Genomic DNA, 27,767 nt, shown 5'->3' with positions numbered 1-27,767 from the left:
GAAGGCCAAGGGCAGCCTGGGCTGCATCCAAAGCAGTGTGGCCAGAGCTGGAGAGAGGAGATCCTGCCCTCTGCTCTGCTCTGGGGAGACCTCACCTGCAGGGCTGGGGCCAGCTCTGCAGCTCCCAATGCAAGAGAGACACAGACCTGATGGAGAGGGTCCATAGAAGGCCATGAAGATGATCAGAGGGCTGGAGCAGCTCTGCTATGGGGACAGGCTGAGAGTTGGGGCTGTTGAGCCTGGTGGATGAGAAGCTCAGCATGAGCTGTCAGTGTGCACTTGCAGCCCAGAGAGCCAAGCAGAGCCTGGGCTGCATCAGGAGAAGTGTGGCCAGCAGGGCCAGGGAGGGGATTCTCCCCCTCTGCTCCACTCTGCTCAGACCACACCTGGAGCTCTGGGTCCAGTTCTGGAACCTCTCTTACAAGAGGCCTATGGACATGCTGGAAGGTGTCCAGAGAAGGGCCACCAGGATGAGCAGAGGGCTGGAGCTGCTCTCTTATGAGGACAGACTGAGAGAGTTGGGGCTGTTCAGTCTGGAGAAGAGAAGGCTCTGAGGAAACCTTCTTGTGGCCTTCCAGGCTCTGAAGGGGGCTCCAAGAAAGCTGAGGAGGGAATTTTAAGATCTCAGGTAGTGATAGGACTCGTGGTCCCTTCCAATCCTGACTGATTCTGTGATTCTATGATTCTAAGAAGAGAAGGCTCCAGGGAGATCTTAGAGCAGCCTTCCAGTACCTGAAGGAGACCTGCAGGAAGGCTGGGGAGGGACTGTTCAGAAGGGCCTGTTGGGACAGGATAGGAGGCAATGGTTTGAAACTGGAGCAGGGCAGAGTTAGGTTGGACATCAGGAGGAAGCTCTGCACAATGAGGCTGGTGAGACACTGGAACAGGTTGCCCAGGGATGAGCAACCTATCCCTGGAGACATTCAGATCAAACTTGCTGTGGTCCTGATCTGCCTGCTCTAGTTGGAGGTGTCCCTGCTGCCTGCAGGGGGTTGGACAAAGATGACCTTTGAGGCTCCCTTCCAACCCAATGCAATCCCTGAAGCTGTGTGAATCTCTGCAAGCATTTAAGAATCCCAGAATGCACTACAGCCTGAAAGCTTTAGTGGCTCAAGATCTATCAGCTGATTAGCTATAATCATCTTTTCTTGGTTAAAAGGTTTCCTATTTCATTTTGCAGGAGGGGAAAAATATGTTGGAGTGCCATCAGCTCTTTTGCAGGTTATGCAGTGCAGTAAAGTCAGGATGGCAATAATGATTCAAAAGCAACAAGGTTGGCAATAACCCTATGAGGAGAGGCTGAGGGAGCTGGGGGTGTTCAGCCTGGAGAAGAGGAGGCTCAGGGGAGACCTCATTGCTGTCTACAACTACCTGAAGGGAGGTTGTAGCCAGGTGGGGGTTGGGCTCTTCTCCCAGGCACCCAAGGACAGAAGGAGAGGACACAGTCTCAAGCTGCCCCAGGGGAGGTCTAGGCTGGGTGTTAGGAGGAAGTTCTACCCAGAGAGAGAGATTTGCCCTTGGAATGTGCTGCCCAGGGAGGTGGTGGAGTCACCATCCCTGAAGATGTTCAAGAGGAGCCTGGATGAGGCACTTAGTGCCATGGTCTGGTTGATTGCTTAGGGTGGGTGATAGGTTGGACTGGATGATCTTGGAGGTCTCTTCCAACCTCATTGATTCTATGATTCTATGATTCTAAGCTACTTCTGCTTAGTAGTAGTTTCAAAAGAAGGTTGTTTACTAGGTCTCTCTAGAAGCAGGAAGAAGAAAGAACCCTCTGAAATTCTAAATAATAATAATGATAAGAATAATAATGATAATTATTATAATAATATTAATAATAATGTAATATTATTATAAAATAATAATAATGATAGTAATAATAATAATAAGTAGTAGTAGTAGTAGTATATCAGAGGATCACAGGATGTTAGGGGTTGGAAAGGACCTCTGGAGATCTTCCAGTCCAATCCCCTGCCAGAGCAGGACCACAGAATCCAGCACAGGGCACACAGGAACACATCCAGGCAGGGCTGGAAAGGCTCCAGAGAAGGAGACTCCACAACCTCTCTGGGCAGCCTGCTCCAGGGCTCTGGGACCCTCCCAGTGAAGAAGTTCCTCCTCATGGTGAGGTGGAACCTCCTGTGCTGGAGTTTCCATCCATTGCCTCTTGTCCTATCCCAGGTTGCAGCTGAGCAGAGCCTGTCCCCTCCCTCTTGCCTTCCAGCCCTGTGCAAGGTGTTCTAAATGAATCTACTTTAGCAGGGGGCTTGGAGTAGATGATCTCCAGAGGTCCCTTCTGACACCAACCATTCTGTGACTATACTTAAGTAAGACATAGAGCATTCAAAAATGCATCTCAATTGCATCATGAAATAGGTCATCAGATTTTTGATCCACCTTCTACAGCCTGCAGCTTCAGCACTGGCTTCAGTTTTGGGTGTCTCACTGCAAGAAGGACATTGAGGAGCTGGAGTGTGTCCAGAGAAGGGCAACAACGCTGGGGAAGGGTCTGGAGAACAGGGCTGGGGAGGAGCAGCTGAGGGAGCTGGGGGTGTGGAGGAGGAAAGGCAGAGGGGAGACCTCATTGCTCTCTACAGCTCCTGAGAGGAGGTTGCAGTGAGGTGGGGGTTGGGCTCTGCTCCCTAGTCTCAGGTGATAGAAGGAGAGGCAATGGCTGCAAGAGTGGTCAGGGATTAGAAGAGGCTGCCCAGGGAGGTGGTGGAGTCCCCATCCTTGGAGGTGTTCAAGAAACCTGTGGCCATGGCACTATGGGACATGGTTTGATGGCCTTGGTCAGCATCAATGTCAGGTCAGCACTTGGACTTGATGGGATCAAAGATCTCTTCCAGTTGCACTGATTCTGTGACTCAGTGATGCCAAGCAGCATTTGCAGGCAGTCTCAGACACACAGGTTACCCAGAACAAGCCAAGGTGACATCTGCAGCAGGCAGAAGAAAATTGTCCTGACACTGTTTCCTGACACTCACAGATACCCCCCAGCTGTGTCTGTTCCTGCTACAAGGGCAGGAAAGGGTCACTGCCCCTGTTTCATTCCAATTGCAATGCTATTGGCAATGCTATGACCTCCAGACCAGCACACAGGAGGAAAGAAAAGAGAGAGAGAGAGAGCAGCCTCCCACCCTCCCTGCTCCCCAGGGGGCTGGGCATCAGCTGGAGGCTGCCCAGCAGTGCCATGGTGCCCATGGAAGCTGAGCAACCTGTGCCCAGGGGCCTGGTTTATGTAACCACTGCACACAAGGTCATTGGTCACCAGTAAATTGCTGCCTTAATCCCTGTGTAATCCCTGCTCTCCTGTGTCAGACAGACACAGGCTGAGCCTTCTGCTCCCTCACCAGCACTGCAAACCCTGCTGGACTGGGTGGGGTTTGTGTGGCTTTGTGTAATTAATAGAACAGAAAGTTAGCAGATCAAAAATGTTACAAAAGCATCATTTTTAGGGCATGGAATCATGGAAGCATGGAATTGTTTGGGTTGGAAGAGACCTCTGAGATCACCCAGTCCAACCAGCAACCCAACCCCACCATGGCCATCAAACCCTGGCCCCAGGTGCCATGGCCACACCTTTCTTCAACACCTCCAGGGATGGGGACTCCACCACCTCCCTGGGCAGCCTCTTCCAATCCCTGACCACTTTTACAGCAAAGAAACTTTTCCTTATCTCCAACCTAACCCTCCCCTGGCACAATTTCAGGCCATTTCCTCTTAATTCTATCACCTGAGACTAGGGAGCAGAGCCCAACCCCCACCTCACTGCAGCTTTCTCTCAGGAGCTGCAGAGAGCAATGAGGTCTCCCTCAGCCTCCTCTTCTCCACACTGAACACCCCCAGCTCCCTCAGCTGCTCCTCCCCAGCCCTGTTCTCCAGACCCTTCCCCAGCTTGGTTGCCCTTCTCTGGACACACGCCAGCTCCTCAATGTCCTTCTCATAGTGAGGAACCCAAAACTGAACTCAAGCTGTGGCCTCCCCAGTGCCATGTACAGGAGGACAATCCCTGCCCTGCTCCTGCTGCCCACACCATTGCTGACCCAGGCCAGGCTGCTGGTTCCCTTCTTGGCCACCTGGGCACTGCTGCCTCATGTTCAGATGGCTCCCAACCAGCAACCTCAGGTCCTTCTCTGCTGGGCACTTTCCAGCCTCTCTGCCCCAAGCCTGGAGCCTTCATGGGAGTGTTGTGACCCAGGTGCAGGACCCAGCACTTGGCCTTGTTGCACCTCATGCAGCTGAGTTCAGCCATGGATCCAGCCTGGCCAGGGCCCTCTGCAGAGCCTTGCATTCCCCATGAGGGGAACCACAGAATGTGTGTGCTCACAGGATGCTCCATGGCACAGATACGTGAGAGGGGACCTGGCTAAGCCTGTGAGAATCCTATTAGAGAAATAGATTTAGTTGAAACTCTGAATTCATCTGAGGCCAGGAGGATGAAGCAGCTGAACAGTTTGAACTTGGATATTTCCAGCTCTGGGTAGGAGTCATTTTTCATGGGGAAAACTAAGCAAAAGGGGGAAAAAAAAGGTCTTTCTAGCCTAACAAAGAAACTGTGCAAAGCTCAAGGAAGAGGCTATTTAAATTGTCAGCTGCTAATATATTCTGGGATGGTCCTGGTTTAAAATATTTTAACATCTGTGCAATGCTTCAGAGAAGCCTTGAGCTAAGGGTTGTTTTGTTTGGGTTTTTTTTTTTTTCTTTTTTGTCTGATTGTTTCTTAGCAGCCTTAAAATACCAACAATGCAGCAGTGGCCTTGGAGGATCTGACCAAGCTCCTCAGTATTCCCCAGTGCAGGGTTTGCCTGCAGGCACGTTTGGCAGCCTTGGCTCTGTAGCAGCTTCTCTGCTGAGAAGGGCCAGGAGGGTGAGCAGAGGGCTGGAGCTCCTCTGCTATGTGGAGAGGCTGAGAGAGTTGGGCTTGAGCAGTCTGGAGAGGAGAAGGCTCCGAGGAGACCTTCTTGTGGCCTTCCAGGATCTGAAGGGGGTTACAAGAAAGCTGGGGAGGGACTTTTTAAGGTGTCAGGGAGGGATAGGACTGGGGGGAATGGATCCAAGCTAGAGGAGGGGAGAGGTAGATTAGACATCAGGCAGAAGTTCTTCCCCATGAGGGTGGTGAGAGACTGGCACAGGTTGCCCAGGGAGGTGGTGGAAGCCTCATCCCTGGAGGTTTTTGCAGCCAGGCTGGATGTGGCTGTGAGCAACCTGCTGTAGTGTGAGGTGTCCCTGCCCATGGCAGGGGGGTTAGGACTGGATGAGCCTTGAGGTTTCTTCCAACCCTGACCATTCTCTGATTCTCTGGGTGTTGGCAGGGAGCATGGCTGGGTCCTGTCTGCAATTCCCAGCTGGGCATCCCCTGTGCAGGATGCATGAGGAAGTTCAGCTTGGTTCCTGAAGAGTAACCCAGCTGGTGAAGGGCCTTGAACACAAGTCTGATGAGGAACAGCTTGAGGGAGCTAGGGGTGTTTATTCTGCAGAAGAGGAGGCTGAGGAGAGACCTCATTGCTCTCTACACCCCCCCGAAAAGAGGCTTGGGTGAGGTGGGGGTTGGGCTCTTCTCATGAAACAAGTGCCAGGACAAGAAGAAAGCCTCAGGTTTATCCAGGGGAGGTTTGGGTTGGATACTAGGAAAAATCTCTTCCCAGTAGGGGTGACCAAGGCCTGGGCTGCCCAGGGAGGTGCTGCAGTCCCCATCCCTGGAGGGGTTTCACAGCTGCATGGATGTGGTGCTGAGGCTGTGGGGTAGCAGCAGTGGCTCAGCAGCAGGGGTGGAGCTGTGAGCTCTGGGGCAGAGGTTGGACTTGGTGATCTCAGAGGTCTTTTCTGTTCTCAGAGGTCTCTTCCAGCCTCCACAGTCCTGTAGTTCACTGAGTGGAGGTTGCTCCATTAACCATGGACAGGATCTATTTACAATGCAGAGCTCCCTTTAAGTTGCAATTTGCATGCCTTGAGGAGTCTCTCAAATTCCAGGTCCTACTGGAATGATCCTTGATGGAGCAACTGAAGTGACTGAAGGCTGCCTGCCAAAGGAAGTGTCCTGCCCTGTCTGCCTGCTCCCTTGTGTGACAATCACACAACTACACAACCTGCCAGAGGCAGGGGAAAGAGCCCACTCACAAAAAGCCAATTTTCTGTGGCATCACTGAGCTGATCTGCTTCCCCAGGTAGTTTCATGACCTGATGTCATCAATGGAGCACCCAAGAGAGGAGCAAGCTCTGGTTGCACTGACAGCTCTGGTTATAGAGAACAAACCTACCCCTTAGGGTCAGTCACTGTCACCCCTAACAAGCCATGCCAGTGCCACCAGACCTGCTGGTCAGTTCTCAGAGTCCCACACCACAGCTGTCTGTGCTTCCTTCAGTCCTGAAGCCACCAGCACTCTGCTGCCACACTGTGAACCTTTTTCTGCTTAGGGGCAAACATTAAGAGCCACAAAAAAATGACAAAGGGAGAGGAACATCTTCCTTAGGAGGAGAGCCTGAGGGCTCTGGAGCTTGGAGAGGAGGAGCCTGAGGGTGACCTCATTGCTGGTGATAAAGATGTGCAGGGGGAGTGCCCAGAGGCTGGAGCCAGGCTCTGCTGGGGGATGCCCAATGCCAGCACAAGGGGCAGTGGTGGAAGCTGAGGCAGAGGAAGTTCAATGGGAACAGGAGAAAAATTTTTTTCCTTGTGAGCATGACAGAGCCCTGGAACAGGTTGCCCCGGGGGGGTTATGGAGTCTCCCTCTCTGGAGACATTCAAACCCTGCCTGGATGTGTTCCTGTGTGACCTGCTGTAGGTGACCCTGCTCTGGCAGGGGGTTGGACTGGATGAGCTCTGAAGGTCCATTCCAGCCCCTGACATTCTGTGACTCTGTGATTCTGTGACTCTGTGATTCTGTGACTCTGGGATTCTGGGACTCTGTGATTCTGTGACTCTGGGATTCTGGGACTCTGGGATTCTGGGGCTCTGGGATTCTGTGTGTCTGATTTATTAAAGCAGAGTTAGACAAAACTGATTGAGCAGGCTGCTCAAGGAGGTTGTGGAGTCAGCATCCCTGCAGGTGTTCAAGAAGTGAGTGGATCCTGCACCTCTAGTGGTCATGGAGGTGTTGGGTAGAAGGTTGGACTGGATGATCTGAGAGGTCTTTTCCAACCTTAATGATTGCATGAAAACTGAGTGATCTGCTTTAGGAATGGGGCAAATTCCTGAGCAGGCTGAGGGTTTTTGTTTCCCCCATGCAGCTGCTGTGGAAAAGGGCCCTGAAGGATCGTTTCAAGTACGTGCGGAGACCTATCAAGGACGACGAGCAGGTCCTGAGGAACAAAAGCAAGTTTGGCCACCGGCGAGGGCAGACCAGGAGACCTCCACCTGCTGAGCACAAACCTGAGCACACCCAGCTGCAGGCAGAGGTGAGACTGGTGGTGCTTAACTGAGTTCTCTTTCAGCTCTTCTGCTGGTGGTAAAAGAGGGAACAAAACCTTCTCATCCCATTCACCCTCATTTGTATAGAGTCAGAGGATGGCAGGGCTTGGAGCAGACCTCCAGAGATCACTGAGTCCAAACCTTCTGCCAGAGCAGGCTCACCCAGGGCAGGTCACACAGGAACATATCCAGATGGGTCTGGAAAGTCACCCTGGGCTGCTCCAGGCCTTCAGCACCCTCTCACCAAAGAAGTTTCTCTTCATGTTGAGGTGGAACTTTCTGGGTTCCAGTTTGTGTCCATTGTCCCTTGTCCTATCCCAGGACACCACTGAGCAGAGCCTGGCCCCTTCTTGCCCCCCACCCCTCAGATATTTGTAACCATTGATCAGATCCCCTCTCAGCCTTCTCTTCTCCAGGCTAAACAGCCCCAGGGCTCTCAGCCTTTCCTCATCTTCCAGTCCCTGCAGCATCCTTGTAGCCCTCTGTTGGGCTCTCTCCAGCAGATCCCTGTCCATCTTGAACTGGGGAGCCCAAAACTGGGCATAATTCTCCAGATGTGGTCTCACCAGAGCACAGGAGAGGGGGAGGAGAACCTCCCTTGACCTTCTGGCCACACTTAATGCACTCCAGGATACCACTGGTCCCTTGGCCACAAGGCCACATTGCTGTCATATGGATAACTTCTTGTGCCCCCGGACTGCAAGGTCCTTCTCCATGGAGCTGCTTCCAGCAGGTCAACCCTTAACCTGTACTGGTGCCTGTAGCCAGACCCTTGACTTCTTTTCCTTCCCAGAGAGCCAAGTCTCAGCAGTGGAGCTGAACCCAGCACTGGATGCCTTGCACAGTTGTTGTTGTTTAGATTCGTTGCCAGTTGGACAGAAGATTCTGTCTGCTTTCCTTCAATGCTGTGTGCCCATTTCTGGTCCTGGTTCTACACCTCCAACCAGAGTGAAAAGCATTGGAGGCTTCTGTCCCAGGTCTGAAAGCCTCTGTGCAGTGCTGTTTGCAGATGGCCATGGCAACCTCTGATTGCACTTTGTGAGAGCAAAGCTGCTTCTGTTGGTGTGTGATGTGCATGGGGAGGCTCTGGAATGTGTGGATGAACTTCTGTGTGTCCCTTTAGTTAGGTAATTCACAGAGCTGTCACTGCCGGAGAATGCTTTAGGCTGCAAGGACCTTCAAGCTCATCCAGCTCCAAACCCCCTGCCATGGGCAGGGACACCTCCCACCAGCACAGCTTGCTCAAGGCCTCATCCAACCTGGCCTTGAACACCTCCAGTCAGGGGGCATCCAAAACCTCCCTGGGCAACCTGTGCCAGTGTCTCACCACCCTCATTGCCAAGAATTTCTTCTTCATCTCCAGTCTCAATCTCCCCTCTCTCAGCTCAGAACCATTGTCCCTTGTTCTGTCACTCCCAGCCCTTGTCAGAAGTCCCTTCCCAGCTTTCTCATAGCTCCTTCAGGGACTGGAATGTATTCTGAAAATATCTGTAAGTAAAATAGGGATGCAAGAATTAACACTCATGGAGCCCAATAAGGCTCAATTATTAGTCCCACACTACTGAAGGAATCAAATCTTCCTTAGCTTTAGATCAGTTTCTGTGCTGCAAGCAGGCATGTGTGGCTCTGAGGTCCTAGCTGGAGTCACCACCACTGTGCAGAGCTCAACCAGATGTTTGTTTTCAGTCCTTTCAAAGAGATGCTGGGGGGGGTGTGTGTTCATCCTGTGCATTCAGGAGCACACATCAAGGCACCTTTCTGCCACTCCTTGGCACTAACAAGTCTGTCATAAATTTAAACTGATTGTCACAGTGTGAGAGCTGAAATCCCCCTCTCACCCCAACACTGAGCAGGCTGGCTCAGTCTGGCAGCAAAGGAAGCTGTATTTAAGGCAACACTACAACCTGTGATGCAATGCAATGACTCTGTACAAACAGACACTGCTCACAACATTTACAAACAGGTACAGTCAACAGAAAAACACAACCAAGCCTCCTGGCTTCCCCCTCCCCTCGAGGGGCTGTGCTTCTTCCCCAAGGGGCCTCCCCCCCAGCCAGAAGGACTCCCCCCGGGTCCCCCTGGCAGAAGGCAGAGAGTCAAGAAGCAGAGAGGCTGTTAGCTTGTCAAGGTCAGTGTGGTATCTTCAGCCAGGAGAGAGAAGCAGCAGCAGACAGAGAGAAGACAGACTGCCCAACTGCCCAACCTGGTTTGGGGCAGTGACTCTTAAACACTTCTCTCTCTCCAATGGAAGAGTTTACAATAATCATCATTTGCTTTCTTACACCCAACAGTGATTTGTTTACATCCTTTCTCTTTCTCTGCTGGAACTTTGTAAGAAGAAAAATTAAAGACAGTCTTAAAACCATCACACTGATAAACCAAGAGTCTTAGCCTCAACAAAACTAAAGATATGGTCTAGAAGCCAACACCACAGGCAAACCCAGGTGATACTCATAAAATACAAAATATCTTATTTAAAATATTTTTGTGTATATATTTTTCTCTTTTCTATTTTGGGTGGTGGTTTCTTCAGACGCTGCTGTGACTTGTTTACAGAGTACATTCACAGGTGCTGTTACTGGGTTGTGGGAGTTGCATTCCACATGTGAAGCCAGTTACATGCTTCAAGCACAGATCTGAGAAGTGCCAATACAGGACTGCAATTGGAAATAAAGGTGCAGCAATCTGTGGTTTCCCACCAGGGGGATTCTGTAGGAAATTATCCAGGGACTCACAGCTTGCTCCGCTGTCTGGTACCTTCCCAGATGCTGTGACTATAAATCAAGTGGCTTTTGGCTCAGAGAGGGCTACAGGGCCTCTCTCTCCTCCTGTGCTCTGTTGCCAGGCTGTGGCTTTTCCTTGGCTCAGAGAAGGCTAAGAGGCCTCTGTCCCCTCATGCACTGTTCACAGGCTGCAGCAGTGCAGCTCTTCTGGGATTCAGTTCTCTCAGGGCTTTTGCCCTTTCTGCCTCCAGCACAGCACTCTAGGAATATTGGTTGCCTTGGTCCAGGTGAGCACAAGGCCCAGGTGTGGTGTGCCTGCTAGGACAGACTCTGCAGCTGCAACTCCAGCAGCATTTGGCTCTTGTTGCTGTCTGGGTGAGCACAAGGCCAGTTGCCTACCTTCTTGGCTGGTTTAAATACTGTCCTAAGACAATGAATGCCCTTTGGTACCAGAGAAACCTGGTAACTGAACCTACAGGATGGGGCATAGCCAAGCAAGTCCAGGGGCACACACAGTCACAGGTGTGTTGTAAGGTTAGTTACAGGTACTACACCTTTACCTGGACCATCTGGACCCCAGGAAGAGTCCAGGTTTGCACATTCACAGGTGCTTAACCCACTGTCTGGGTTAGGACATGTTTTGGGGCTTGTCCCTGCAGGACAATTCATAGAATCATACAATTGCTTAGGTTGGAAAAGACCTCTAACCATTCAAATTATTTAATATTTACTACTAATAATTCAAATTGTCATTAGCCAGATTCCCTGCCCCCAACCCTGGAGGGACTGGAAGAAGAGATTAACTTCCAGACCAAGTGCAGGGTCCTGCATCTGGGTTGAGGCAATCCCAAGCACAAATCCAGGCTGAGCAGTAACTGGCTGGAGAGCAGCCATGAGGAGAGGGACTTGGGGGTGCTGGTAGATGAACATCAGTCAGCACTTGCAGCCCAGAGAGCCAAGCAGAGCCTGGGCTGCATCAGGAGAAGTGTGGCCAGCAGGGCCAGGGAGGGGATTCTCCCCCTCTGCTCCACTCTGCTCAGACCACACCTGGAGCTCTGGGTCCAGTTCTGGAGCCTCTCTTACAAGAGGGCTATGGACATGCTGGAAGGTGTCCAGAGAAGGGCCATGAGGATGAGCAGAGGGCTGGAGCTGCTCTGCTCTGGAGACAGCCTGAGAGAGTTGGGGTTGTGCAGTCTGGAGAGGAGAAGGCTCTGAGGAGACCTTCTTGTGGCCTTCCAGGATCTGAAGGGGGCTCCAAGAAAGCTGGGGAGGGACTTTTTAGGGTGTCAGGGAGTGACAGGACTGGGGGGGAATGGAATAAAGCTGGAAGTGGGGAGATTCAGGCTGGACATGAGGAAGAAGTTCTTCCCCATGAGAGTGGTGAGAGCCTGGAATGGGTTGTCCAGGGAGGTGGTTGAGGCCCCATCCCTGGAGGTGTTTAAGGCCAGGCTGGATGAGGCTCTGGCCAGCCTGATGTAGTGTGAGGTGTCCCTGCCCATGGCAGGGGGGTTGGAACTGGATGAGCCTTGTGGTCCCTTCCAACCCTGACTGATTCTAGGATTCCTGTTGACTGGAAGCCAACAGATCAAGGTTTTGTAGTCTCCCAGCTTCAGGAGACATTTAGAGAATAATCAGTGGAGGAATCCAGGCCCTTGTGTGTTACCAAAGGCTCCCTGAGCTGGCAGAGTAGGGCATTTGGGGCATCATAGCCAAAGCACCTGGCAAGCAGTGCAGCTGCCATTAACATCTGTTCCCAGCAGGTGACCTACTTAGCAGCCACACAGCTGACTTCTCTGCTGAGCTTTAGTTTCTGAACAGCTGTGGGATGGAACTTCAAAAGTGCTGAGTGTCAGGATAAGCCTGGATCTGTAATGGCATGGAGCTGATAACAAGGTTGGGTGCTAAGAGGAGATGCCTCCCTGCTACACCTGGCATTGGTAGCTATAGAAAGAGAGTAATGAAGCTATTCTCTTACTGACAACAAAAACCTTTACCCCCTTATCTATGTCACCATGCTGCAGTGGGTCCAGAGGAGGCCATGAAGATGATCAGAGGGCTGAAGAAGCTCCTCTGCAGGGACAGGCTGGGAGAGTTGGAGCTGTTCAGCCTGGAGAAGACTCTGGGAAGACCTTAGAGCAGCCTTCCAGTACCTGAAGGTGGCTCCAGGAGAGCTGGGGAGGGACTTTTGACAAGGGCTGGGAGTGACAGGATGAGGGACAATGGTTTGAAACTGGAGCAGGCAGATTTAGGTTGGACATCAGGAGGAAGCTCTGCACAATGAGGGTGGTGAAATACTGGAACAGCTTGCCCAGGGGTGTGGCAGGCAGTCACCAGGGACTTCTTTCCTGAAAGGATTCTCAAATGCTGGCACAGGCTGCCTGGGGAGGTGGCTAAATCCCCATCCCTGGAGGTGTTTCAAAGCGGCAGAGATGTGGTGCTGAGGGATGTAGATTAGCACCAGGCTTGGTAGAGGCCATGGATCAATAGCTTTGGGTCAGTATAGGTTGGGGACTGAGCTGCTGGAGAGCAGTGAAAGGGAAGAGGACCTGGGGGTCCTGGTGGATGGGAGGTTGACCATGAGCCAGCAATGTGCTCTGGTGGCCAAGAAGGCCAAGGGCAGCCTGGGGTGCATTAGAAAGGTTGTGGTTAGTAGGGTGAGAGAGGTTCTCCTCCCACTCTACTCTGCCCTGCTGAGGACACATCTGGAATATTGTGTCCAGTTCTGGGCCCCTCAGGTCAAGAAGGACAGGGAGCTACTAGAGAGAGTCCAGCACAGAGCCACAAAGATGAATAGAGGAGTGGAAAATCCTCCTTATGAGGAGAGCCTGAGGGAGCTGAGGGCTCTGGAGCTTGGAGAGGAGGAGCCTGAGGGTGACCTCATTGCTGGTGATAAAGATGTGCAGGGGGAGTGCCCAGAGGCTGGAGCCAGGCTCTGCTGGGTGATGCCCAATGCCAGCACAAGGGGCAGTGGTGGAATTTGAGCCAGAGGAAGTTCCATGGAAACAGGAGCAGAAATTTTTTTCCCTGTGAGGGTGACATAGCCCTGGAACAGGTTGCCCAGGGGGCTTGTGGAATCTCCCTCTCTGGAGATACTCAAGACCTACCTGGCTGTGTTCCTGTGTGACCTGCTGTAGGTGACCCTGCTCTGGCAGGGGGTTGGACTGGATGAGCTCTGGAGGTCCCTTCCAACCCCTGACACTCTGGGTTTCTGGGATTCTGGGATTCTGGGATTCTGTGAATTGCTGGGCTGGATGATCTTAAAAGACTTTTCCAACCCAAATGATTCTGTGATCTGATCCTGCATGCAGTGGATGATTTACACAGCACAGTTTGGCCTTCCATCACCTTATTTTGTGACAAGAGGAAAGGGCATGGCCTGAAGCTGTGCCAGGAGAGGGTGAGATTGGATGTTAGGAAGCAATTCCTCATGGAAAGGAGAATCAGACACTGGGATGGGCTGCCCAGGGAGGTGGTGGAGTCACTGTCCCTGGAGGTGTTTAAGGCAAGACAGGTTGTGGCCCTCAGTGCCATGGTCTCAGCACAGTGAGGTGGTGGTGTCAGGTCACAGGCTGGGCTGGATGATCTCAGAGCCCTATTCCAGCCTCAGCAGTGCTGTCAGTCTGTGATTGTTCCTGCTGGACAAGTATGGCAGCAATTCCTCCTCACACTGCTGCTGTATTCCTACTGCTAGCCTGCCACTGATGCTTAAAAGCATGGCCAATGGTCTCACCCAGCTCCTTAGTAATGCCACAAGATAAATCAGCTCTCCAGGACAGAGCTGGCTGCAGAGAAAGTCCATTGACTGGAGCAGTGTCTGTCACTACTTGGGAAGTCCATTGACTGGAGCAGTGTTTGCCTTAGCAAGAGGGATGGAGACAAGCTGGAGCCAAGGTCACAGCCTGTGGGTGTTTGTTTCTAAGCAACCCAGGCAGTCTGTGGCTGCAGTGCACTGAGCTGAGTTTGCTTTGCCTTCCTGCCTCTGGGAGTGAGCCACTGGGGGTGACAGGCCCTCTGGAAAGGAGCTGCTGTGCTCCAGGGGGCAGAGGGCTCCAGAAGCTGCTCCTGGGCAGGAGGCTTGGATGCAAACCCTTTGGAGAAGCATCTCCCTGTGAAGAGAGACTGAGAGCCCTGGGGCTGTTTAGTCTGGAGAAGAGAAGGCTGAGAGGGATCTGATCAATGTCTATCAATAGCTGAGGGGTGGGTGTCAAGGGGAGGGGGCCAGGCTCTGCTGGGTGGTGCACAGTGATAGGACAAGGAACAATGGAGACAAACTGGAACAGAGAAGATTTCAGCTCAACATGAGGAGAAACTTCTTTCCAGTGAGGGTGACAGAGCCCTGGAGCAGGCTGCCCAGGGGGGTTGTGGAGTCTCCTTTGGAGACTTTCAAACCCCACCTGGATGCATTCCTGTGCAGACTACCCTGAGTGATGCTGCTCTGGCAGGGGGTTGGATCTGATGATCTCTTGAGGTGCCTTCCAGCCTCTGACATACTGTGAGACTGTGAGCCTGTGAAGCCAATGGAAGCAGCTGTCTGGGGTCAGAGACCAGCCTAGCTCTTGCCCAGAGCAAAGCAGATGGTGAATGGAATTAAACCCCCAAGGCCCTGCCCAAGCTGTGTGTGTGCAAGCCTGGTGCTGCCAAGGGCCAGGGCTGCTCAGGCTGCACTCTCTAAGTGCAGGAGGGCTCCAACAAGATAAAGTCACCCCATGAAAGCTAGGCACACCTTGCAAGGCATGTCACTGGCACCTTCCAGCATGGGCAGAGGCAGGGCACCTGCCCCAGCCTGCTGTGCTAGGGAAGAGGTTACAGGACATGGACATGGGATGGAGGCACCCTCAGCAAGTCTGTGGATGACACCAAGCTGTGTGGTGCACCTGAGAAGATGGAGGGAAGGGATCCATCCAGAGGGATTTGGGCAGGCTGCAGAGGTGAACCCAAGCCAGCCTCATGGAGTTCAACAAGGCCAAGTGCAAGGTCCTGCAGCTGGGTCAGGGCAATCCCAAGCACAAAGCCAGGCTGGGTAAGGAGTTGATTGAGGGCAGCCTTGCAGAAAAGGACTTGGGAGTGCTGGTGGATGAGGTGCTTGACATGAGCCAGAATGGTCACTGGCACCCCAAAAGCCACCCATGTCCTGGGCTGCATCCAAAGCAGTTTGTGCAGGAGCACAGGGAGGGGATTCTGCCCTCTGCTCTGCTCTGCTCAGACCCCACCTGCAGCACTGCCTCCAGCTCTGGGGCCCACAGCACAAGAAGGACCTGGAGCTGCTGGAGAGGGTCCAGAGGAGGCCACAAAGAGGATCAGAGGCTGGAGAACCTCCCATGTGGGGACAGGCTGGGAGAGTTGGGGCTGTTCAGCCTGGAGAAGAGAAGGCTCCAGGGAGACCTCAGAGTGTCTGAAGGGGCTCCAGGAGAGCTGGGGTGGGACTCTTGTGGCACTGTGGTGATAGGACAAGGGGCAGTGTTTTGAAACTAGAGCAGGGGAGATTTAGATCGGGTGTTAGGAGGAAGTTCTTCACAAGGAGGGTGGTGAGACCCTGGGATAGGCTGCCCAGAGAAGTTGTGGACACCTCATCCCTGGAGGTGTTCAAGGCCAGGCTGGATGTGACTCTGAGCAACCTGGGCTGGTGGGAGGTGTCCCTGCCCGTGGCAGGAGGGTTGGAACTGGATGAGCTTTAAGGTCCCTACCAACTCAAGCCATTCTAGGACACCTCACTGAGATGAGCTGTGACACACTCCCAGGTCCAAGTGTTTGTGCAAGCTGTTCAGTCATGGCCAGGGATGGCCCAGGTGGCTTTCTAGCTGGGATGTAGTTTGGCTCCTGAAACATGGCAACAGGAAACTGGAGGCAGCTAATCTGATGACAGTTTCCAGAGTGCCAGGAGAGAACTGGAGATCAAACCCAGCAAGAAACCTGCTGGCCACGTGGGCAAGAACTGTTATGCAGCCCCAAGAATGAAGGAATTCCTTGAGTTTCTGTAAACAGAAGGAATTCATCATGAATGCCTGAGGTCTTTGAAGTATTCATCCACCCTGAGGCCAGGGGAGATCCATGCTGGCAGAGTTTAACTCCAGAACAGATTTCACCACTTGCCCTTCAAAGGCTCTTAGTGGATATAATCTGAGGGGATAAGCAGGAAGGTCCCAGCATGGATAAACAGTTCAGAGACAGAAGCAAGAAGACCAGGCAGAAAGAGAAGGTTTTCAAGTGGGAGGGATTATTAATGCGCAGTTTAGCCAGCTCAATCTAATCCTGAGTGGTGAGGCAGAAGGAGCACAGCTGGCTGACCACCTTTGGTGATGCTGCTGAAGGTACCAAAGACACAGACTGAGGAACTGCAGAATGCTACTGAGGGACAGGACAAAAAACCCAACCCCAACCCCAACCCAGCAGCTAAAATTCAACAGTGGCAGGTGGAAAAGAAGGCACAAGGAGAAAACTCAGTCCTGATGACACTCACAGTGATGGGCTCTGAGCTTCTCAGCACCCTGCACAGAACCACAGAAGGCAGGGGCTTGAAGGGACCTCTGATGATCATGGAGTCCAGCTGCCAAGAGAAGGTCACACTTCCAGGCAGGCCTTGAAGGTCTCCAGAGATGGAGACTCCACCACCTCTCTTGGCAGCTTGTTCCAGTGCTCTGCCACCCCCAAAGTAAAGAAGTTCCTCCTCATGTTTAGGTGGAACTTCTCATGTTCAAGTTGATGCCCATTACCTCTTTTGTCCCTGGGGACCACTGAGGAGAGTCACAAATGATATTTTCCTATCGTGCCAAAGAAACTGTGGGAAAGAAAACTGTGTCCCAAAAAAGTATAGAGAATGTTCAGAATTATTTAAGAAAGAAAAGCAAGAGGGGAGGGAGGCTCTGCAGAGGGACTTGGATAGATTGGAGCCATGGCCAGCATTACCAGGAGGAGCTTCACCCAGGCCAAGTGCCAGGGCCTGCCCTTGGGGCACAACAACCCCAAGCAGTGCTGCAGGCTTGGGGCAGTGTGGCTGGGAGGCTGCTGGCAGAAAGGGAGCTGGGGGTGCTGATGGCCAAGCAGCTGAAGAGGAGCCAGCAGTGTCCAGGTGGCCAAGAAAGCCAAAGGCATCCTGGCTGGGATCAGCAATGCTGTGTCCAGCAGGAGCAGGGAGGGGATTGTCCCCTGGGACTCAGCTCTGGGGAGGTCACACCTGGAGTGCTGTGTCCAGGTTTGGGCACTCAATCCAAGAGAGATGTGGAGGTGCTGGGGCCAGGGCAGAGGAGGGAAGGAAGCTGGGAAGGGCCTGGAGAAGAAATCTGATGAAGAGAGACTGAAGGAGCTGGGGATGGTTAGTGTGAAACAGAGGAGGCTGAGGAGAGACCTCCTGGCTGTCTCCAGCTCCCTGAAAGGAGGTTGTGGAGAGGTTGGTGCTGGGCTCTGCTCACAGGGAATTAGTGACAGAACAAGAGAGAACAGCCTCAAGCTGCCTCTGGGTAGGTTTAGCCTGGACAGTAGGAAACATTTTTCCCAGCAAGAGTGGTCAGACATTTGAACAGGCTGCCCAGGGAGGTGGTGGAGTCCCCAAGCCTGGATATGTTTGAAGGTGGTTTGGATGTGGTGCTTGGGGCTATGGTTCAGGGGTGACCCTTGCACAGTAGGGTTCTGGGATGGACTTGGTGATCCTGAGGGTCTCTTCCAACCTGAATGTTGATTCTGTGATTCTGTGAAGGGAGCTGATTGCTCCACTGTGTGCAGCTGTGGTGTCCCAGCATCTCCACCAGCATCTGAGGTTTTCCTGTGTCCATTTCACTCAGGCTGTAGTGAAATTAGAAAATATGCAAAGAAAATACCAAGAAGACTTGAAGGCTTAGAGCAGCTTTTCTGTGTGGAAGGACTGCACAGCTCAGGACAGTCTCATCTGGATAAGAGGTGGCTGAAGACAGAGTGTTTGTGAAACTACAGTGGCAAGGAGATGGTGGATTGGTTTTGAAGGCAGGAGGATATAATTAGGATGCAGGAGCAGCTGGAGAAAACAAACAGCAGAAGGCAATTCTCCTGGCAGCACACAGCTGCACTGCCTGCTCTAACACTGACTGCTGTGGTAGCTTCGATTCTATGAGGGCTGGAAAAGTGACCAGGAGAAATAATGGAAGGAAAAGGTCTGCTGAGGGAGATTAAATATAGAGATAAAGCCCTAGGGAGTCCATGAACCCTTTGAGAGAGCTCCAGGGAAGAACAACTACACCCTCAGCCTTACTTCACAGCACCCTGCCCAGCCAGGTAGAGGAGGGTAGGGGACTGAGCTCTATGACCACCACAGGTATCTTCAACACCTCCAGGGATGGGGACTCCACCACCTCCCTGGGCAGCCTGTTCCCATCCCTGACCACTCTTGCAGCAAAGAAATTTTCTCTCATCTCCAACCTAACCCTCCCCTGGCACAATTTCAGGCCATGATACTTCAGTTGCATAAATGTGGAAGTGAGTTGTGCTGCTCTCAGCACCTGTATGAGTAAGAAGAAAATCCTGCTGCTCTGGGAACGCAGAGCTGGTGATGCTCAGCACTGAGGCAGCATTAGAATTGCCTGCTGACTGCCACCAGTAAGGTCCAGTTAGGAAAATGAGCCACAGGCATAGGAATTTGATAGAATCACAGAATGGTTTGTGTTGGAAGAGAGATCTTAAAAAATCAGCCAGGTCCAACCCCCTGCCATGGGCAGGGACACCTCACACCACAGCAGGTTGCTCACAGCCACATCCAGCCTGGCTGCAAAAACCTCCAGGGATGAGGCTTCCACCACCTCCCTGGGCAACCTGTGCCAGTGTCTCGCCACCCTCATGGGGAAGAATTTCTTCCTGATGTCTAATCTACCTCTAGCTTGGATCCATCCCCGCCAGTCCTATCACTCCCTGACACCCTAAAAATTCCCTCCCCAGCTTTCTTGTAGCCCCCTTCAGATCCTGGAAGGCCACAAGAAGATCTCCTGGGAGCCTTCTCTTCCCCAGACTCAATTCCCCTTTGACTCCCCTCAAACCCTCTCAGCCACCCTCTAAACTGTCTGGCTGCTGTTCTGTCCTTCCTTTCTTGCCAGGAGGATGCTGTGCACCCCCAGGGCAGTGCTCTGGCTGCACACATCAAGTGGCTTAAGGAAGAGTATCTGAAAGCTCAGAGGAACTGGAAGGAAGTGGACAACAGGATGAAGATGACGATGGAAGTGCGCAGAAAGATGATCAGTGCCAAGGCTCCTGTCCAAGACATTCTCAGGCTGTTCCCATTCTTAAGATGCCCTTGTCAGGTAACAGAGCTGCTTTTGATGCTGGCAGTGGATTCTGTGTGGCAGCTGTGATCCAGCTGCAGGCACCACGCTGCCAGTGAGGTACCCATCAATGTCACAGAATCATAGAAGGGTCCAGGCTGAAGGGACTTCCAAACCTCATCCAGGCCAACCCCCCTGCAGTCAGCAGGACATCCCCAACTAGATCAGGCTGCCCAGAGCCCTGTTCAGCCTCACCTTCAATATCTCCAGGGAAGGAGATATTCATCCAATCTGAATCTCCCCATTTCTAGTTTTGCTCCATTCCCCCAGTCCTATCACTCCCTGACACCCTCAAAAGTCCCTCCCCAGCTTTCTTGGAGCCCCCTTCAGATCCTGGAAGGCCACAAGAAGGTTTCCTGGGAGGCTTCTCCTTTCCAGACTGCACAACCCCAACTCTCTCAGTCTGTCTCCACAGCAGAGCAGCTCCAGCCCTCTGCTCATCCTCGTGGTCCTTCTCTGGACACCTTCCAGCACCTCCAGATCCTGCCTGGAACAGAGGCTCCAGAACTGGACCCAGAGCTCCAGGTGTGGTCTCAGCAGAGTGGAGCAGAGGGGGAGAATCCCCTCCCTGGCCCTGCTGGCCACACTTCTCCTGATGCAGCCCAGGCTCTGCTTGGCTCTCTGGGCTGCAAGTGCTCCCTGCTGGCTCCTGGTGAGCTTCTCCTCCCCCAGCACCCCCAAGGCCTTTTCTTCAGGGCTGCTCTCAAGCTAGTCCCTGCCCAGCCTATATCAAATCAAACCATCCCCTCTGGTTTCTAATCTTATTTCACTCAGCCACTTTACTCCTTCTCCAGAGAGGGGTGCAGCACCTTGTTTGCAGCTTTGCTTCAGAGGGACTGCAGCAATCCCACCTCTTTCTTTGTCTTCCAGCTTTTTAGGGAGTTCCAGCTTCTCACCCACATGGACATCTACAAAAAAACGTCTGAGATTTTGGAGGTTTATTCTGAAAGCATCTTAGCCTTGGACGTGGTGAGGAACAATCCAATCACCATCCTGCTGCAGGAGAACCTGAAGCAGCACACAGAGGCAGACGTTCTGAAGAGTCAGTAACAAATCCTCTCTGCTCTGAACAGCAGACCTGTTGTGGCTAATTGTTGTTGTGTGACTAAAGCAGCTCCAAATTTACTGCAAAACCCACTTTAAATACCTCACAGGTGCCTGGAAAATAGATGGAAGATGAGGAAGGGACTGGGTTGGTACTGGGCACAGCCCTATGTAACAAATTGAGCAGTGGTCTGAGGGAAGGGATGGAGTTGGACCCTCAGCAGCTTTGCTGATGATACCAAGCAGCGAACTGCTCCTCCCTGTTTGCTGCTGATGCTCTGGAGAAGAGAAGGCTGAGGGGCACTTGGTCACAACAACCCCATGAAGTCTCCAGGTTTGGGGCACAGTGGCTGGAAACTGCCCAGCAGAACAGGACCTGGGGTTGCTGGTTGACAGCAGCTGAAGATGAGCCAGGAGGTGCCCAGGTGGCCAAGAAGGCCACCAGCAGCCTGGCCTGGATCAGCAATGGTGTGGCCAGCAGGAGCAGGGCAGGGATTGTGCTCCTGTACTGGGCATTGGGGAGGCCACAGCTTGAGCTCAATTTTGGGTTCCTCACTGCAAGGACATTGAGGAGCTGGAGTGTGTCCAGAGAAGGGCAACCAAGCTGGGGAAGGGTCTGGAGAACAGGGCTGGAGAGGAGCAGCTGAGGGAGCTGGGGGTGTGGAGGAGGAAAGGCAGAGGGGAGACCTCATTGCTCTCTACAGCTCCCTGAGAGGAGGTTGCAGTGAGGTGGGGGTTGGGCTCTGCTCCCTAGTCTCAGGTGATAGAAGGAGAGGCAATGGCCTGAATTTTAAGGGTGATGGAGCACTGAGCAGGCTGCCCAGAGAGGAGAGGTGGTGGAGTCTGCATCTCTGGAGGCATTCAAACCCCACATTGTTAGGGCTGGAAGGGATCTCAAGGCTCAGCCAGTTCCAACCCCCCTGCCATGGGCAGGGACACCTCACACTACAGCAGGTTGCTCACAGCCACATTCAGCCTGGCTGCAAAAACCTCCAGGGATGAGGTTTCCACCACCTCCCAGGGCAACCTGTGCCAGTGTCTCACCACCCTCATGGGGAAGAATTTCTTCCTAACATCCAATCTGAATCTCCCCATTTCTAGTTTTACTCCATTCCCCCCAGTCCTATCACTCAGCAGTGGCTCAGCAGCAGTGGGGGACTGTGAGCTCTGGGTGAGGGGTTGGACTTGGTGACCTCAGAGGTCTCTTCCAACTTCAGCAGTTCTGTGGTTCTAAATGGAATTGTGGTGATGAGTAGCAATCATGAAGGATCTGAATGCTGCTGCCCCCCTGCAGCTGAGGTGCCTAAGCCCTCCCTGTGGTACAGAACTGCTCTGGCCTGAGCACAGACACACTGCAGGGACAGCATGGACTGAAGCCCAGTTCCACTGCTAGCTGTGAGCACTGCATGGGCTGCAACCTGCTGCTCCAAGCTGGTGCTGCAGTGCCAGGATGCACAAGGAACCCTTGTCTTTGACAGGTATGAAAATGACTGCTGCATGCTTACTCCTGCCAGACGTCTTTGGAGATGATTCCAGCCTGTTTGCTGCAGTGAACGAGGAGGTAGGAGGCAGAGCACCCAAGTCTTGGCTTGTCTTCAGTAGCCACCTGGTCACATCACCTGGCTTAGCTCCTGGGAAAGGCTGCCCTGAGCCTGCCTCATGGGCAGGAGGCAAATGTTCAGAGAACTGCATGGGCTCCTGGGGAACATTCAGAAGAGTGTGGCCAGAAAGTCAAGGGAAGTTCTTGTCCCACTCTACTCAGCCCTGGTGAGACCACATGGTGTCCAGTTCTGGGCTTCCCAGCTCAAGGGAGACAGAGACCTGCTGGAGAGAGTCCAGCAGGGGCTATGAGGATGCTGAAGGGCCTGGAACATCTGTGTGAGGAGGAAAGGCTGAGAGCCCTGGGGGTGTTCAGCCTGGAGAAGAGAAGGCTGAGAGGGGATCTGATCAATGGTTACAAATATCTGTGGGGTGGGGGGCAAGAAGGGGCCAGGCTCTGCTCAGTGGTGTCCTGGGATAGGACAAAGGGCAATAGACACAAACTGGAACCCAGGAGGTTCCACCTCAACGTGAGGAGAAACTTCTTTGGTGTGAGGGTGCTGGAGGCCTGGAGCAGCTGCCCAGAGAGGTTGTGGAGTCTCCTTTCTCTGGAAACTTCCAAGCCCCACCTGGATGTGTTCCTGTGTGACCTGCCCTGGGTGCCCCTGCTCTGGCAGGGGGTTGGACTGGATGATCTCTGGAGGTCCTTTCCAACCCCTGCCATCCTGTGCTTCTGTGACCCCAGCTACATAACAAGCTGTGCCACTCTGCTCAGCAAAGCTCTGGCATTACCTGAGATCCCCTTTCTGACCCACAGGTGAGGGCAGTGACTCCAGTGCTGGAGGTGAGGAACCCCTTCAGCGTGAGTGGCTGTGAGTTTGTGCTGCAGGTGGACAGGGAGCAGCTGGCCCAGCTGGATGACTGCAGCATGGCCCTGGCTGCACTGCTGGCTGCCTTCCACGTGTTCCACATCCCCTGCCCCAGCAGAATCCACTGCACGCTCAGCTTCCTGCATTCCCTGCTCTTCGAGGGGAGCAGCCCAGCAGCCCTGCCCACCCTGGCACAGAGAGGGCTGCAGGCACCTGGCTATCCCACAACACCCCTCTGGGGAGCAGCTGATGTGGTGTCAGAATGAATCCCTCTGTCCTGAAGGCAAACCAGTGGCAGCCTGGGGGCAGTGCCTGGGTGTTTGTACCAGTTAGGGCTCACCCTGCCCTCTGCCAGCCTGAGCATCTTCCTTGTTTAAAATGGAATTCTAGAGCAGCCCTGAGGCTCTAGAAAGAATAAAGTTTCTGCAGGTTACTGCATCTGCCTTGTGTTCTTTTTTTCCATATGGAAGATACTCCCTCTGCCACCCAGAGGGGCCTAGACAGGGTGGAGAAGGGGGCTCAGGAAAACCTCAGGAAGTTCAGTAAGGCAAAGTGCATCTGAATCAGGGCAGTCCTTGCTACCAATCCAGGCTGGGGGCTGAGGAGATTGAGAGCAGCCCTGCAGAGAAGTACTTGGGAGTGCTGGGGGGGGGAGAAGCTGGACAGGAGCCAGCAATGGGCACTGGCAACACAGAAGGCCAAGGGCAGCCTGGGCTGCATCCAAAGCAGTGTGGCCAGAGATGGAGAGAGGAGATCCTGCCCCTCTGCTCTGCTCTGGAGACACCTCACCTGCAGGGCTGGGTCCAGCTCTGGAGTCTTCAATACAAGAGAGACCTGGACCTCATGGAGAGGGTCTAGAGGAGGCCACAAAGATAATCAGAGGCCTGGAGAACCTCTGCTATAGGGAGAAGCTGGGAGAGTTGGGGCTGTTCAGCCTGGAGAAAGGAAGGCTGCAGGAAGACCTTAGAGCTGCATTTCAGTATCTGCAGGAGACCTCCAGGAAGGCTGGGGAGGGATTGTTCAGAAGGGCCTGTGGGGATAGCAGGAGAGGCAGTGGTTTGAAACTGGAGCAGGGCAGAGTTAGGTTGGACATCAGGAGGAAGTTCTGCACAATGAGGCTGGTGAGACACTGGAACAGGCTGCCCACAGATGTGGTGGAGGCCCTGTCCCTGGGCACATCCAAGATCAGACTTATGTGTCCCCGGGCAGCCTGCTGGATGAGCTCTGAGGGTCCCTTCCAAGCTGATGCAATCTGTGGCTCTGTGATACTGTGTCAGGACTTAGGCAGCAGCCAGGGAGCTAAGGTGAGCACTGCCCTGCTCCAGCTGCTCACACAACCCACAGGCTGGAGGTCCAGACCTGCCTGTTCCCATCACTGGGACCCTCTGGCAATGGCTTTTGTGTTTGCAAATGTGCTTCAACGTACAGGGTGATGAAGTCTTCACTGTTCTAACACTGAGAACAGTGAATTATTTTCTCCATGTGTGAAAAATGCTTTTATTTTTTGACATGACTCCTGAATTTGCTCCACAGGAATTCCAAGAGGAGTTCTGCAGGTTGGAAGCACGACTTGGCTGGGCTCTTGCCATGCCTGTTTGTAAGCACAGCTTTGATGCCTCTGTTTCTGTCTCAGTTTGTTCCCCAGAACAAATTGACCTTCTCCACATGGTGACTCTCCTGGCTGCCCACACAGACCACAGGACCTCTCCTCTTTTCTTCCACAGCCTCCTCTTCTCCCTTACATGCTCCTCTTAGCTCCTGCATGTCTGGAAACCCCAGGGGCTGCTGCCTGACAGTGCATGGCTCTGGACAAGCACTTGGTGATGGGCAGTAGCACAGCCAACAAGCATGACCCACTGCATTCATTAGCAATTAAGATGACTTTTTATTCATACAGTCAGAGAAATGTTTGGGCTGGAAGAGACCTCTGAGATCATCCAGTCCAACCAGCAACCCAGCACCACTATGGACATCAAACCCTGGCCCCAAGTGCCATGGCCACACCTTTCTGGAACACCTCCAGGGATGGGGACTCCACCACCTCCCCGGGCAGCCTGTTCCACTCTGACCACTCTTGCAGTAAAGAAATTTTTCCTCATCTCCAACCTACCCCTCGCCTGGCACAATTTCAGGTCATTTCCTCTTCATTCTGTCACCTGATACTAGGGAGCAGAGCCCAACCCCCACATGGCTCCAGCCTCCTCTCAGGGAGCTGTAGAGAGCAATGAGGTCTCCTCTCAGCCTCCTCTTCTCCACACTGAACACCCCCAGCTCCCTCAGCTGCTCCTCTCCAGCCCTGCTCTCTAGACCCTTCCCCAGCTTGGTTGCCCTTCTCTGGACACACACCAGCTCCTCAATGTCCTTCTTGCAGTGAGAGGCCCAAAATTGAACTCAAGCTGTGGCCTCCCCAGTGCCATGTACAGGAGGACAATCCTGCTGGCCACACCATTGCTGATCCAGGCCAGGCTGCTGGTGGCCTTCTTGGCCACCTGGGCACTGCTGCCTCATGTTCAGATGGCTCCCAACCAGCACCCCCAGGTCCTTCTTGCAGTGAGGGACCCAAAACTGAGCCCAGCACTCATGGTGTGGTCTCACCATCGCCGATTACAGGGACACAATCCCATCCCTGGTCCTGCTGCCCACCCTATTCCTGATCCAGGCTAGGATGCTGGTGGCCTTCTGGCACACCCTGGCTCATGTCCAGCCAGCCATCAATCAACACCCCCAGGTCCTCTGCTGAGCAGCTCTCCAGCCACTCTGCCCCAAGCCCCCAACACTGCATGGGGCTGTTGTGGCCCAAGTGCAGCAGCCAGCCCCTGGCCTTGTTGAGTCTCACACTGCTGGCCTCAGCCCATGGCTCCAGCCTGTCACTTAGGTGAGGCTTGCTCTGCTCCCTGTGAACAGCACTAACCCAAACCCCCTGCTTACAGCCCAGCACACAGAAATGCAGGGAGCTGCTAACAGCCCCCAGGGATCTCTGTGGAGCAGCAAATCTCTGCCCTGCTTCTCACAGCAGGCCAGAGAGCCTGAAGGAAGGTGAACTCCATGGAGGGACAGAAGGAAAGCAAACAGGAATTTGGCTTTCTGCTGCTCTGCAGAGGCAACTTCAGCTGCTGCCAGTGACAAAAGCCAGGGCCACAAATGGAATTCTGTGACAGCAAGTGGCCTGTGAGCCTCAGATGTGTGTAGGGAGAGGACAGACAGCAGCAGCCACATTGCTCTTTGAGACCCATGGTGAGGAACAACTCCAGAGCAGCCCTAGGGACAGCTGGGCTGAGGCTCCTGGGCACACACCAACAGAACAGATGGCTCCAGGTCAGGTTGTGTTGGTGGTGTGGTACAGAAGGGCTGCAACTTGAATGGACAAATATTGGGCAAGATGTGAAAATATTCCCATGCAGCACTGTGGAAGGAAAGGAACAGAGCAATGCAACTGGCTTCACTATGACACTGCTTCAGTTCCCCTGGCTGATGATCTGCAAAGGGCACAGAGGGAGATGGAGAGGCATGGAGGAGCTGCAGCCAAAGGAGAGCCTGGCAGAATCCATGGGAAGGTACAAAGTTCTCCCATCTCAGTGTCTCTAGACACCCTCAGGAAAAGTTCCTCTGCAGCCTTCCTGCAAGATCCTTTCAGGTCCTGGCAGGCAGCTCTAAGGTCCCCCTGCAGTCTTCTCCTCCCCAGGCTGCACACCCCCAGCTCCCTCAGCCTGGCCTCACAGCAGAGCTGCTCCAGCCCTTGGAGCATCTTTGTGGCCTCCTCTGGACTCACTCCACAGCTCTGTGTCCTTCTTCTGCTGGGGACACCAGAACTGGAGCCAGGATTGGAGGTGAGGTCTCAGCAGAGCAGAGTCAAGGGGCAGAATCCCCTCTCCTGCTCTGCTGCTCACACTCCTGCACACAGCTGCCTGCTGGGCTGCAGGAGGGCACTGCTGGCTCCTGGGGAGCTGCTCAGCACCCAACACCCCCAAGGCTTTTTTCTTCAGGGATGCTCTCAACCCACTTGCACCCAGCCTGGATTTGTGCCTGAGGCTGGCCCAACCCAGCTGCAGGACTTTTTGCTTGTATCCTTACCTCCAAACAGCTCCAGTTCCCTTCATGTGCTGAAGGTCTGCAGCAGGCTGGGACTCCATTGTGCAGCATAAAAGAAAAATCTGCTATGAAGTCAAACTTTTATTTTCACTTGCAGCCTTCTCTATAATGCTCTTGTTTGGGTTTTTGGTAAGATACATCAAAGCTGCTGGTGGCCAAACTCACAGAACGGTCTTTCCCTTGTCATCGTGCAAAAGTAAAAACATTCAATTATCAAAAGAGGAGGAGGAGGAGGAGGAGGAGGAGGAGGAGGATTACAACTGGAACCCCCAAGGAGGGGTGGTTTGGCATTGTTACAAGCAAACAGACAGGTTATGGATCTGCAAAGTCCAACGCTGCCGCAGACAGTCTCACCCAGGGAACACCAAGGGTTTCATTCTGAAGCCATGGCACAAGTCTGTGTTAGCCACAACTGGCTACCTCTAGCCTCATTTGGGTTGGCTCTTGTTTTTTTCCTTGGGGCTAATCCGTTTTTCTTTTGGGAGTATGAAAGCTTCTGGAAAGAACAATGGGTACATGAATCCATAGAGAATCTCAACCTTCCCTTCTATTATACAGCATAAATAATGAACCAAGGCTCCTGGAAGGGACACAAGTCAGGGATCTGAACCCTCCCTGGGCTGCTCCACAGCACCTTCTCAAAAGCTCCAGCACTTGCCAGCAGGATGCAGATGTGTGCTGGCTCCAGGAGAGTATGGCCAGCCCAGCAGTGCTGAAGGGATGAGTCCTCACTCACCAGTGGCAGCAGTCTTTGTGCTTTGAACAGAACATGAGCTCCAGAGGAGCAAGCTGGCTCCTGCACACCTTTCCACCATCT

The 27,767-nt window shown here is 53.2% G+C and overlaps 1 protein-coding gene across 1 annotated transcript in view; it reads left to right on the top strand.

Annotated features, from left to right (window-relative positions):
• The window catches only part of SAMD3 (sterile alpha motif domain containing 3), a 39,951-nt gene extending 16,824 nt beyond the window's left edge, over positions 1–23,127 (top strand). Inside the window, exons 6-10 of the mRNA XM_054393016.1 lie at positions 7,228–7,389; positions 19,185–19,388; positions 20,280–20,451; positions 21,932–22,014; positions 22,810–23,127. Coding sequence (XP_054248991.1) covers positions 7,228–7,389; positions 19,185–19,388; positions 20,280–20,451; positions 21,932–22,014; positions 22,810–23,127 — 939 coding nt within the window. The remainder of the gene's footprint in view (positions 1–7,227; positions 7,390–19,184; positions 19,389–20,279; positions 20,452–21,931; positions 22,015–22,809) is intronic.
• Positions 23,128–27,767: the final 4,640 nt, after the last annotated feature.

The sequence above is a fragment of the Indicator indicator genome, chromosome 27 (assembly GCF_027791375.1).
Source record: "Indicator indicator isolate 239-I01 chromosome 27, UM_Iind_1.1, whole genome shotgun sequence".
In the NCBI taxonomy this organism is placed as follows: domain Eukaryota; kingdom Metazoa; phylum Chordata; class Aves; order Piciformes; family Indicatoridae; genus Indicator; species Indicator indicator.
The sequence above is the reverse complement of the archived record's forward strand: the minus strand, read 5'-3'. Positions and strand labels throughout refer to the sequence as shown.